The sequence below is a fragment of the Diadema setosum genome, chromosome 22, assembly GCF_964275005.1.
Source record: "Diadema setosum chromosome 22, eeDiaSeto1, whole genome shotgun sequence".
Lineage (NCBI taxonomy): Eukaryota > Metazoa > Echinodermata > Echinoidea > Diadematoida > Diadematidae > Diadema > Diadema setosum.
In genome coordinates, this window is record NC_092706.1 from 3,576,177 (window position 1) to 3,588,896 (window position 12,720).

At 40.4% G+C, this 12,720-nt stretch overlaps 1 protein-coding gene across 1 annotated transcript in view; it reads right to left on the bottom strand.

Moving 5' to 3' along the window:
* Nucleotides 1-3,189: 3,189 nt before the first annotated feature.
* The window catches only part of LOC140245306 (uncharacterized), a 43,386-nt gene continuing 33,855 nt past the window's right edge, over nucleotides 3,190-12,720 (bottom strand). The window contains exon 4 of the mRNA XM_072324891.1: nucleotides 3,190-6,758. Coding sequence (XP_072180992.1) covers nucleotides 4,045-6,758 — 2,714 coding nt within the window. The 3' untranslated portion in view covers nucleotides 3,190-4,044. The remainder of the gene's footprint in view (nucleotides 6,759-12,720) is intronic.

Consider the following 12,720-nt stretch of genomic DNA (forward strand, 5'->3'; position numbering starts at 1 on the left):
ACACGAGCACTTACAAAGTACAAACTTGGGTATGTGCTGTATGGGAAAATTGAGAAACAACAAAATTCAGTGAGAATGTATATTTGTGTGTATGCATTCATGCCATATTCTCTTTTAGACTCTTTTTGCACACATTGTTGATGATGCTATCTGTTTAAAAAAAGGCAAGGTGTTATCATTTCGGCCCTTGTGGATTCTTGTGGATTCTGCCAACTATTCCTGGACCTTGTGAGCTCCCAACAGGCAAGGAGAAAAAAAAGAAAGACCCCAAAATGCTAACAAAGTTTCAGTCTTTCCCCTTCAGTCAAACTCATCTATCTAACAAATAATCACCATAAAACATCATATGGACACCCAGAACCTGCTAAGAACAATCTACATATTCATCCTACAACACAATGAATACCTGTCACAGATATCCCCTAGTAATTGTCTGAAATACTGGAGGGACCACCATCTAGACTTCACCACTGCTAGCACGAAACAACTTCAAACAAATTTTCGGTAATCATTCACTGTACTTCAAATGTACACCTTCATTTGTACACATTATCAGAATCAGAGAAACACATATGTCATAGAACTGCATCGTGTGAGATCAGTATGGCATACAGTATTGAAAACAATTACATATCACCACAGAGCTAGAACCATGGTACATTGATTAATATAATCTTTGTCAAAACCATGGCTATCCACACAAGAAACTGGAACATTTGAAATGGCACAAACTGTACATTTTTACAAATTTATTAACATTCACGATTTTAAAATTTGAACTTACCCGTCCCCACCATTGTCAAACTGTAATCACATACTGTACGTAATTTGAATAGTATCCTTTCATACATTCTAGTCATTTAAAATTTTACATATCTTTGTAAAAGAAAAGAAAGAAGTTTCATCATATCAAATTTGTGTAAAAAGTCACATAATCTTCAAATACTTGAAGCACCACTAATGTCCTACCAACAGTGTTTATGTAGACATTTCATGCTGTGTGTCTTGAGGGAAACTGTCAAAAGCTCTCCGTGTTGCCAATTTTGGGCTTGCACGGCAAGCAGTATCCCAAAATTCCTCTGTACACCAGAGCTGACGAGATAGAAAGCAGCCTCTAATTTCAGTGTGCCACACATTGGCCCACACACGTCAGGGACATCCTGACCATGTTCACCACAGCAAATCTGAGTGTAGTGCTGTAATAGCGTAAGATTAATCACAACTCTTTATGAAACAAGGCCCTGAACAAGCTGTATCTGCCAAAAACTTGCGGAAACAACTACTGACACAACACTGCACAAATTGTCATGATGATTTCGACAGCAGATGTTTGTCAAATATTCTTTTGTTTCTATAACAGCACTGGTATCTTCAAATATCTTTCACACAGACATTCTTTGTGAGAATTCTCAACTTTGGATCTTGATCTGTCCTGGAATTTCTAAGCCAGCAATGAGTCAGTGTGTTCAAACATGTGCTTCCATAATATGACCAATTTTGAAACAAACACAACAGCAACATCTTCACTCAGAAGATCGGCAGACAGATAAATCTGGCTCTTGTGGCGGGGAAGTGAAACACCCCATGAAATATTGGCAATGGGAAAGAAATGGGATGGACATTGGCCATCTGGCATAAATGACCTCTACACACAGGGCCTTCTTTTCAGTGCATTGTTTCCCATGGAAACTCCCAGTAGTTTGATTCAACTCTCTATACAAGTTGCACGATCATACAACGCAAGGAAATCTTTCTATTACATACACGGTTGTTTTGTTGTCATTTTTTACTTTGTCCCCACATATTTGTAGTATTTTTCTTACACTCATCAGAAGACATCAACAACATAAATAACAATACTCTTGCATGATTCAGTCAATAATATTTCCACAATCAATCCTCATTTCACACAATAAGGACAATGTGAACTGCTTCTGTGAAAGCAATTCAAACTGGTGAATAAATATGACTCACCTACGGGACACTAGTTACTGCGTAACCCCCGAAAAACAGAAACAAAAAATAAAAACACAATATATGACTTGCACTTCATCTAGTTGCTACAAAACTATTCTCCGCTACAAAAAGATAAGTTTGTAAAAGATATATGTTCTAAAACCATACAAACATTGCACTGTGTTTAAACGCAAGCACCAAACAAGACTCAATATACATATTCCATTTTTTTTCTTTGTCTACCATGCATTGGTGGCATAAAAAAAGAGAGAGCTTTGTAAATATATAGCTTTCAGCAGCTTTGTAGTTGACAGAAGAGTATCTGTTTAACTTCTGTTTTTTTTGTTTGTTTTTTTCTACACAAAGTTGCATGCAGCTCTGGAAATATCACCTGTGCTTTCAATTCAAAGAAACTATCGGTGAAACATTTACATGCAGAATGTAAATGTGTGTTTGCAGATACCTATCAAAATATAATTTCCTTCTGCATCACGAAAAATGCCGAGAGATTCATACCAGTAATTTTCTTGCTCTGATAAGTACTATTCATCTGAGTTCTCAGAAAGCAAGTGCATTTTTTTTTTTTCAAATGGATACTTGATTCTTTTTAATCTTGGCCCCTTCAAGAAAAGACTTCTCATTATACATACATAGGCCTGGAAAGCACTTGAGTTATGGTAGGAAAAGAAAAACCCAACAATTCATATTCAAAATGTGCTATCTTGATCTTGCCTGTGTTCAACTGCTACCATCTTACACTAACAAATAATGAATAAATAGTCAGTAATAAATAAAGGAAAAAAAATAAAACTAATGTTCATATGATCTCGTACAAAAATTCTACTCGCTGTGATGCACTTAAACTGATGACTGCAAAGAAGCACATAAGATATATCAGCAGAGATCTGAAACCTCTTCTTGAACATCAAAGTTCTGAAAGTTGTACACATTTTTGCCTTTTCAAACACTGACAAGAAGCAAGTGTTGAGACCATGGTTGTGCTTCGCCTGAGCAGTAACCATTTTAAATCTATTAGCATCACTGCTTGACCCACTGAAAGAGTCTGTGGAGTTATGAGAAAGATCTTTGTTTTTTCCTTCTTATTTTTGGAGGGGAAAAAATATGATCAGCGCACAACCTGCAGCAATTAATTCAATCAGTACCTTTCTTTGTTTTGTTTTTGTTTTGTTTTGTTTTTTTTTTGGGGGGGGGGAGGGGTTGAATATGATTTGTTAAGACTTGTGTTTGTGCTAAAAGTCCACTAACAGGTTCACAGCACCATGGGGATTTTGAACACAACAAAGAGGTATCCCTCGGACAAATGAGTTGATAAAGTTCTAGGCAAGATGTTGATAAGAAAGGTATGTTGGTGATACACTGCCTGGAAGAACTTTTTTCCACAAAAAATCCTAGAATTTCACGAAAGTTGACCCTTTATACCTATTACAGAGCACGAGCTGAATGATGTCCATGACAGATGTGTGCCTAATTTTCCCAGAAACTATTTTGTATATGACGGCACTATTTGCACTTTGAGAAGGGGCAGCACTTGGCAGATTGTGGCAATCTCGCAGGGAGATGCACAGAGAGTGATGACCTCACACACATCTTGAGATGATTGCATTTACCGGAAAGATTCAAGTCACCGCGTTTGATGATGTCCTGACTTTGGAACAGAGATTAACACCACATGATTTGATTGCTTTTCACGACTTTTTGTCAGGCTCATTAAATCAAATCTCAATTAACCAAGGGACTGAAAAAAGTCTTGAAGTTCATGATTTACTTCTTGGAAACAGCTTGAGAAAGATTCCTTCAAAGCGCCCCCAAAAAGGAGAAAAGTTAATGGAAATAAAAGAATCAATGACTATTATCAAGTTGACACCAAGAGAGTCAAGGAATCTGGCAAGACTTGACATATCTAATGACTGATTGTCAAATTTTTGCACAAGCATTTCTTATTAAATTATACACACACAAAAAAAGGATTTTGTATGCATTTTCACTACTTCATCATACAGTGTAGTATCTATAGATAGTCATTGTCAAATGATCTGTCAGTGCCTAATATGAGAGCCCCAAGAAGGTCTAATCAGAGAGGCCAGCTTGGACGAGGGGGAGGGCGGATGATATCTCAGGAAAGCTGACTCCCGTCATGTGACCGACGGCACTGTCCGAGCTGCTGAAGGATGACTCGTCAATGGCTGACGGGTCGTCTGCCTGTCTGAAGGGGTCGTCTGACATAGCTCCGTCGGGACTCAAGGAATCTGGTGAGATGGAGGACACGGAGGGGGTTGTCTCGCCCTCGCTGTTTCCCCGCATCACTTGGATCTTCTTGGCAAGGTCCATGGCGTTGCCCACGAGGGCTTCGTTTGGCAAGTGGGTCAGGACTGGAACTTTCCCATTGAGAGATGGATGGAGGTGAGGCAGTTTGTCTACGTGAGCGATTGGTCCCACTGAGTACTTCTCTTCAGAGATTGGTCCATTGGAGTTGGGTGCTGCAGGGGAACAGACATCCGGCGCGTCGGCACAAGATGTGACAAGTTCATTTGGCAATTGAGCACTCATCTGAGATTCTTCAGTTCTGACTGGTTGCACTGAATGACGACTGGGCGTTGACTGAGATGGGCAAATACTGTCATTTTCACACTCACTATCACCAACACACTCGATAGAACTTTGCCCGCACGGCTCTTCGGCATTCACATTGTCACTCACAGTACTTTCGCTGCTATGTGTCTCTGGTGAATTACTCTCTGGCACGCAAGGACTGGCATCCTCTGGGCTGCTTCCATGGGAATCTACAGCATGTCCTGCATTGGCTGCTGCCACAGCCTCTCCCGCATCCTTGGCATCATCTTGAATGTCTCTCGCACTCTGAGCTGAGGGAAATTCACGGTGACCTGGTGGAGTTGTGCTGCAGCATGGGTTGGAGTTGGTGTCAGTCAGTGGGAGTTGGTCTGTCTGTGAACTTTGGACCAAGTCAACATGCTCCTCTGGGCCTCCTGATGACAGTTCTGGATCCACCAACTGCCCTGTTATCTTTCCTCCACTGGAAGAGCACTCCGCAACAATCGCTTCCGCAGCTGGTGCAGAATCTGTGGTGTCTTCAGTGCTCAGCAGTGGCAGGGTTTCCCGAATTTCCATTGCAGCTGCTTCGTTCCCATGACCATCATCTTGGCTAGTGGTAACTGGGTAGCTTGAGGCTGCATCATAGAGTGGACTTACTGAGTTAGGGTTGAACAAAAGGGGTTCTGGTTGGGCATAGGAGGAACTGGGATCATCAGTCAAGCCAAATGACACTGAACTTAATTTGCTCGTTGCAAGAGCTGTTTCTTGCATCTCTGCAAGGGAATCTACAGAATTCAGTGAACTCAGCACCGTGTATGTACTGGATGTAGTTGGACTGTTGCAGGTGGTATATGTCAGTGGCTCAGGCGCCAAAGACGAGAGGGTAAGAGGTATGGATTCGGTGACCTTTGAACTCTCATACGGTATAAACATATCACTATAGCTGCTATGGGCGGAATTCTCTGGATTGTAGAGTCCAGGCGTGAAGCTACTGCTGGAATAGCTATCTGGTTGCTTAAGTTCAGTGTAGGTTTTACTATTTGAATCATGGACAGAATGCCTGTTGGTTGAGAAGACATTGGAGACCTCCAGAGGGGTCAAGTGTGGCAAGGTGCCTTCCACACTGGGACCCTGGGACAGACTGTTGACCTCCGGGGATTGCACTAGACTACTGGCAAGGTTGTAATCAGCTGTGGGCTTGAAATTGAAAGGTGCCCCGCATTCATTCAGCTCGTAGTTTGAGCTCCCCTCCGAGCTGGACGTCGTTTCAGACGACGAGCTAAGATTGTCCTCCGAGCTGTCGTAGCAAGGCATTGTGGGTAGTGGGACGTTACAGAGGGGAGCGATGGGTTGGGTCAAAGCACTCTCGTCCTCTGACTCATTGAAATGCAGCATTTGTGGAATGAGGTCGTGTTGCCTTGGAGGGTGCACCTCAACTGGAATGTTCTCCTCCACTGAATTACCACTACCGTACGCATCACACGACTTTGGGTACAAGGGTGAGCTGCATCCAGGCTCTGCTGGCTCCCCATTCCCGTAGTAATCTCTCCCATTGAGGCTTCCTGAATACATCATGCTGCTACTTGTGGAGGGCTGGTGCGCCCAGTCATCGAGGGGCTGAGAGATGGTGCTGACATCCGGGGGACCTTCAAAGCAATCGGGGTCTCTCTCCCCCGGCAAGTTCTTCGGTTCATTGCGATTCTCCATGTCCAACCGCATCACGGTGTGGATGAAATGTGTCCTGACACGGGAAGGGTTGAACTCTATCCTTCCGTTGGGGTTCTGGCAGCCCTCTTTGGTACAACCGCACGGGAAAGACTGTCTGTCCACCTGGCACTTGATTCCCGCCAGGCTGCACATGCAGGTCTCCGGATTGCAAACCATCTGGCAGTCGCATCCGCAGGATTCCCGCGACAGGCGTATCCGCTTCAGCTCCAGCTTCTCGGAGTTGTCAATCTTCTTCACGCCAGCTCGCCGCAGGAGCAGCCTGCGCTGCTTGGTGGGGATGGGCTGCAGGAAGTAGTAGTCATTAATGTTGATGTTGTCCAGCTCCTCGTCCAGGTCTGACTCTGCCTCCCGGAGGGCCATGTTGCCACACGGCGAATCCCTCAGCTGCTGGCATCGCCGCTCCATCAGCTGCTTGCGGAGAATGGCGCGGTGTGTCTTCTCCTGGGACACGGCAAACTGCTTCAAGGTGAACTTGCCAATGTGGTCGTGTCTCGAAGCCATGCCTTGAATATGCAGCAAAAGGAAAAGAATCAAAGGATAACTTGTTAGGACTGCAAGCTAATTCATCTCTCAAAAGGCAGTGACACTTCTTGCACTCCTCCATAGAAGAGGGCAGTGCACCATCCAACAGTGTACATTCTAGACCATCTGTTGAATCGTAAAAATTACTGACAGCGATTTCACATAAACTTGTCTTCAATTTATTGGCACTTCAAAAGTAGAAAGAGAATGCTTTTCTCTCCAGAAATTACAGTGACACAATTGCACTGATGCAACTGAAACAATCTTCTGTCAATCTTACACTCAATTTACCACCACACATTTTTTTCTCCTCTGAAAGCAGAACAAACAAATCAATGACTATTAAAAGATGCAACACTCCTCAGAAACTTTACTGTCAGATACATGATAAAGATGAACATAAGAGTGATGGCTCGGAAACAATTTCTCACAATTTCTCACAATGAAACCATCCCTATGGAAGCAAGTTCATGAGGTTTGACAAGCTGGCAGATACTTAGAAATTTCAAGTGTTCAAAGCAAACACAGTCACACTTTCAATGGAGTAATAGGTCAAACACATGTGGCACTGGAAAGTGTCCATCTGACAGGAAACTGTTATCTTATCTCACACCGGTATCTTTTCTTGAGGCAGGGCAAAGCTGACAACAGTTATGTTGGTTCACACGACTTGTCTAATCTTTAAGATTAACTCAACAATTTAAATTTCAATGATTAGCTTGCAGTTTTATAAGTACTACATGCATCCATACAATACTTAATCTCTAATTTTTGAGCGAGAGTTCCACGCGATGATTAAACTGCAGAACCGGCAGAAAATATGCCTAGCGATAAACCTGCACTGATACAATAGTGAACAACATGCACTGATGGGTTGACCTGACAGCTTAGTGGCAGTACGGTTTACAAAGAAATCACACTAACTCTTGAGTTCACTGATTATCCTGACCATACAATGCTAAACTATGAGTGGAGACCCTCATGGCTCATGGTTACAGCTTAAAACCTAAGAAATCTTGTGGTCCTGTACATTCAATTAATCTTTAACACTGCTAACTTTCGAATGCATCTATGGAGATAAAATGTGAGCGAGCCATCAAAGTTTAAAACTTTGAGCTAAACTTTAGAATTAGGAACGTCATGTGAATCTAACCAATACCCTGTCCATTTCAGTCTTCAAATTGCTGACATACCGGTACTTTTCAAGGCATAGCATGTTTATACGACTCACAAGAGAATTGCTTAGAATTGTCACTAATCAAAGCAAACTAAATTTGAGCACTGGAGGAAAAATAGCCTTGGTTGCCCTCCAATGAAATATTTTGGTACAGAAAATAAGAAATGCCTTGCAACATTTTGGTTATGTTTACAGAAAACCGTCTTGTACTTGAATTATTACTGCTTCATTAATTCTAAACCTGTAGATGATTAAATCAACTTTCCATGAAATATGAACATTTTGTATATCTAAAGAGCATTTCCATGCAGTATCCTCACAGGAGAGGAAGTTCACGCAAACTGTGCCAGTAGATATCAATCTAAAATTGCTCTCTACATTGGAAATAAGACTCTGTTTTTCTAATTTTCAGTCCTTTTTTTAATGAAATTGAAGTGGAATCTCTATGCCATGTAGTGACGGAGACAGAATGCTTCTGTTACGGTAAATTGATAGAAAATAGTTCAGGCACTATCACTGTTCTGACTCAATCTGGACATTCTATGCCTATTCCAATCAGAATCTGGAGCACGGAATCATCTCAAGTTGATGCCTACGAAACTATACATGCCATATAAAATCCATTGCAAGGAAACATCCAACTGGAACATAAAGATGGCAGGGTACAGCAAACAAAGGTGCAATTTCAGTCACATCTCCACTCCCTCAATTATACAGAAAAAGAAAGTTTGGGTAATCTGATGTTTCCTTCGATGTCTCATTTCACCCCCCCCCCCCAAAAAAAAAAATAATAATAATAATAAAAAAGATGAGTAAATAAAAATGCAGCAGAATCATCTTTTTTTTTTTTTGCCATTTAATCCATTTTATTTTCTTGAAGGAGAGTCGACGTGGGACTGTATTATCTCCATTCGAGAGTGAAATTTTCAAGGAAATCTCAAAAGTTCAAAAGGGTAATCTGTCTAGTGGAGATCACAGTGACATCAATGTTGGAAGCCAAGACATTCTGGAGGATGATTCATCACAGTCTGTATCCAGTGATCTTCCCTTACTGTTTTTTTTTTTTATTACTGTCATATAAACTTCACATTCAAATGTTCTGCAATGATGGCAAAAGATAAATAGACAAAAATGTCTAATCTGTAATCATCAGGAAATCCAGGCAGTGCTTAAAATTCTAAACTGCAATGATGTTTGTTTGTTTTCAGTGACTTTTTGATATGAGTGCCAAAAGCATAATTGTTTGTAATAAACTTTAGTAAACAAAAGAAGGCAATTTCATTAAAAAGGTATGTGTATATTATAATGTTGTACTTGGATTTTAGGTTAAATCTACCCTGAATTGTATATTTTTTGTTGTCCACTTAAGTGATAACACATGTATGTAATCAAAAAAAAAAAAATGCCATGAAATGAACAGCTAACAATGAACTAAAATTGAAAACAAATAAACATTTCTCATTCTCAATTTTATATTTTCAAACAGGTTGCCTAGTCTACACATGTAGGCTTAAACTTAAAGATGTTTCTGATGAAAATCGCTGAACAGCGAATCAACTATACATAGAAATATCAAGTTCATGGCGAATTGAGCCAGGGACGAACCATTTTGCAAGTATGTTGCCAAAAATTAACTACTGGGCCTCCCAATTGTGAAGCCATTTGGGTTGTTGAAAGCCTTTCAACACAGTGAAATCTTTCCTGCCATTCAACATCATAGTTTCAACATGCTCAAGGCGCGAAACAACACACTCTGGAAAAGTGCCAAGCCTTAAAGTCAATCTTTTTCTTTCTTTCTTTCTTTCTTTCTTTTTTAATGTAGCTTGTGGAACTACACCAGCCTACATGAAATAATATACTGTGATACATTGCGTCTTATTCAAAGTTCAGGAGAACATTAAGATATCACAGGTAATCATTATCTAAGTAGATGATTCTCAGTCTTTGATGCTTCTAGGCACTCTCTATGTTTGCAAGGAGCTCTTTCTTTATTTCCAACACAATGTCATTATTATTGATTTACAATGTATAATTTCCATTTGCATGAGCTCTTCAGCAAAGTGCATAAATAGGGGAATCAATACAAATTGGATGATGTTTCGTACATATTAATGACGAAACAGGGACTGTGAGATAACGTTTGTATCATTACACACAAACATATCTGGCTCCCTCAACACACTTAAACGAGCAAGGAAGTCAATGTTAAGAACAGCATTGCTGTATTGACAGGGCTAATAAGGCATAATTATTTTTAGTGGAAGAAGGGAATATTTTTGCCTTTCCTACAAAATGGACACAGAGTTACAAAATTTGAGAATTGAACAGCTTCCCCCCCCCCCCTCCATAAAACCTAAAGTACAGTGCACTCCCGTTACAACGAACACGGTTATAACGAAATTTCGTTATAACGAAGTCAATCGTCTGGTCCCAAAATTATCACCATTAAAGTCTATGATACAAAATTCGCCTATAACGAACACGGTTATAGCGAAATTTCCGTTATAACGAAGTCTTTTCCGAGCGCCACAGACAAAGAAAAACAAAAGAAATGTGCTCCGTTATAACGAAATGCGAATTGTTTTCGAAAATATGTAGCGGAACAAGCATTTATAGCGTCTCTGTATGGGTGAACGCTTCACACCACTGTGTGTTCGCTCCTTGTGTCACGCACAGTTTCTGAGGGGAACTTGCGTTTATTATTGTAATACAGTTATCCCATCACATTATAGCTTTCCAGTGTATGATGAGTATTCAGCAAACAGAATATGTTATATACGTGGTTTCCTTGTTTTCGTTATATTGTATTTGTTCGGTTATAACGAAATTTCGTTATAACGAAAGAAAACTGCCGGTCCCGAGCATTTCGTTATAACGGGAGTGCACTGTATTTTGGAAAAAAAAAAAGTAACAGTTGGCATCTCTGCACATGCACTGAAAAAGAATTCTCTGTTTTATAAAATATCAAGGTTTACAAGGCCCAGTATGAGTTGCTATGAAATTCTAGAGGATTTGCATGAACACTTGCATTATAAGAACTCCCAATGACTTTCTTCTGTTTTTTTAAAATACCTGAATCATTAGTCCGCCCACTTATACTGTAAAATATGTATGAATAAATATCAAACAGTGAAGACCATATCTCTTTCCAAGAGCAATAAAAGCACCTAGATATGGGCAGAAAGTGACAGTTTGTTTGTTTTTTTCACAGAGCTACAATCTTTTGCATTTTTCTACCCTTTGCCTTACACATACTGCAAGGGGTATACAGCACCAATTGACGAGCGAAAAACAGGTTAATTTGGACTTCCTTTACAATAATTCACCTCTACCTTGCATTATCTAACCAAAAAATGAGTTTATAAATCTCAAGTGGCATGAAATAGAGAAGAAGTTAAACATTTTGGCAATAACAGTAAATGGAGTAACCACATATGATAGTTTGACATTTGAGAAGGTTTGTCCACTTGCTCTCTCTCTCTTTCTCTGATCATTCACAGAGACGCAGAGGTATAGGATAATCAAGAAAGTGTCTTTCATCAGCACCGCGATCGTGGCATGGCACGGGCCAAATTTAGAGCGCTTGTTTGACGGCAGGAAGCCGCGACTTCCTACTGCGGCTGAGCAATGTTTGGCGTGGCGGCCACAGGCGGGGAGCAGGGATCTTCGAGAAAGATGAATTGGTGAAGGGGGGGGGGGGAGGGGAGTGGAGGAGAGGAGGGGGGAGGGGAGGGAAGGGGAGGGGGAAATGTTCTTGAGCAAGGCCAGCTATGTTATAAGTTGAACAGCAGCTGACATGGCTGAGAGGGAACATAAAGACCAAAAGCGAGAAGGGCGCAACTACAGATTAAAACCCTCCTCAGCAGAGAATACATCGGGGTTCATTTTTTGTATTGTTGTTTTTGGGAAGGCGTGGGCGAGTGGGAGGGGATGGGTGAGTGGGAGAGAGGTTTTCTCAAGCAGGTGGTTATGTCTTTAAACTGAGGACCAACAGACTACAAATAAACCCTGATAATGGAAGTATCAATATTAGTGTGGTATCTAACAGCTTTCCCCTATTGGTTATGCTCACATCCCAATAACACCATGTAATTATCCTAGCCATAGTAATGAAATTCATGAATAATCTAGTGCCTAAGGACTATTCCAGCCAAAGAAAATTTCATTTAGAGTCCAGTGACTCTACCCTTCCAGCAAATCTCAAAAAGTCTAACTATGTTGTACAATTTTTGTATCTCTTGTTTTGTTCTGCATTGCTTTCTTATCTTTTTATGCATCATTTTCATGTATCAAATATTTGGCAAGAGAACTAATGGCTTTCTTTAATCAGTGTTAAGCATTGATGTTCTTTAATGTAGATTGTTTTTATTGCTACTAATAACTTACAACTGTGACTACTTCCAAAAATATACATATCCTGCAAGTTCTATTTCTATGGAATAATTGTCTTCAAAGGGCCCTGATGTAGGAAGAGTTCTGGTAAACTACAAATAAGGCGAAGAGGTCAAACTCACTTTGGCTTTTTATAGTATATTTATGCATCTATAGACTTCATTTAAACTGTTCCAATTGTGAATATCTTTTTCTAAGTAAAAGGCTTTGAAAATTTCTCCATTTTGCAAAAAAAAAAAAGAAAGAAACATTTTGGTGTTTTGCGCTCATTATCAGTATACAAATGATGCACAGGACAGAGTGGATAGGTGAGAACTGGATGCGCAGGTTTAACTTTGGAACTGTTTAGACCCACAAGTGCAACGAGTAGGTTT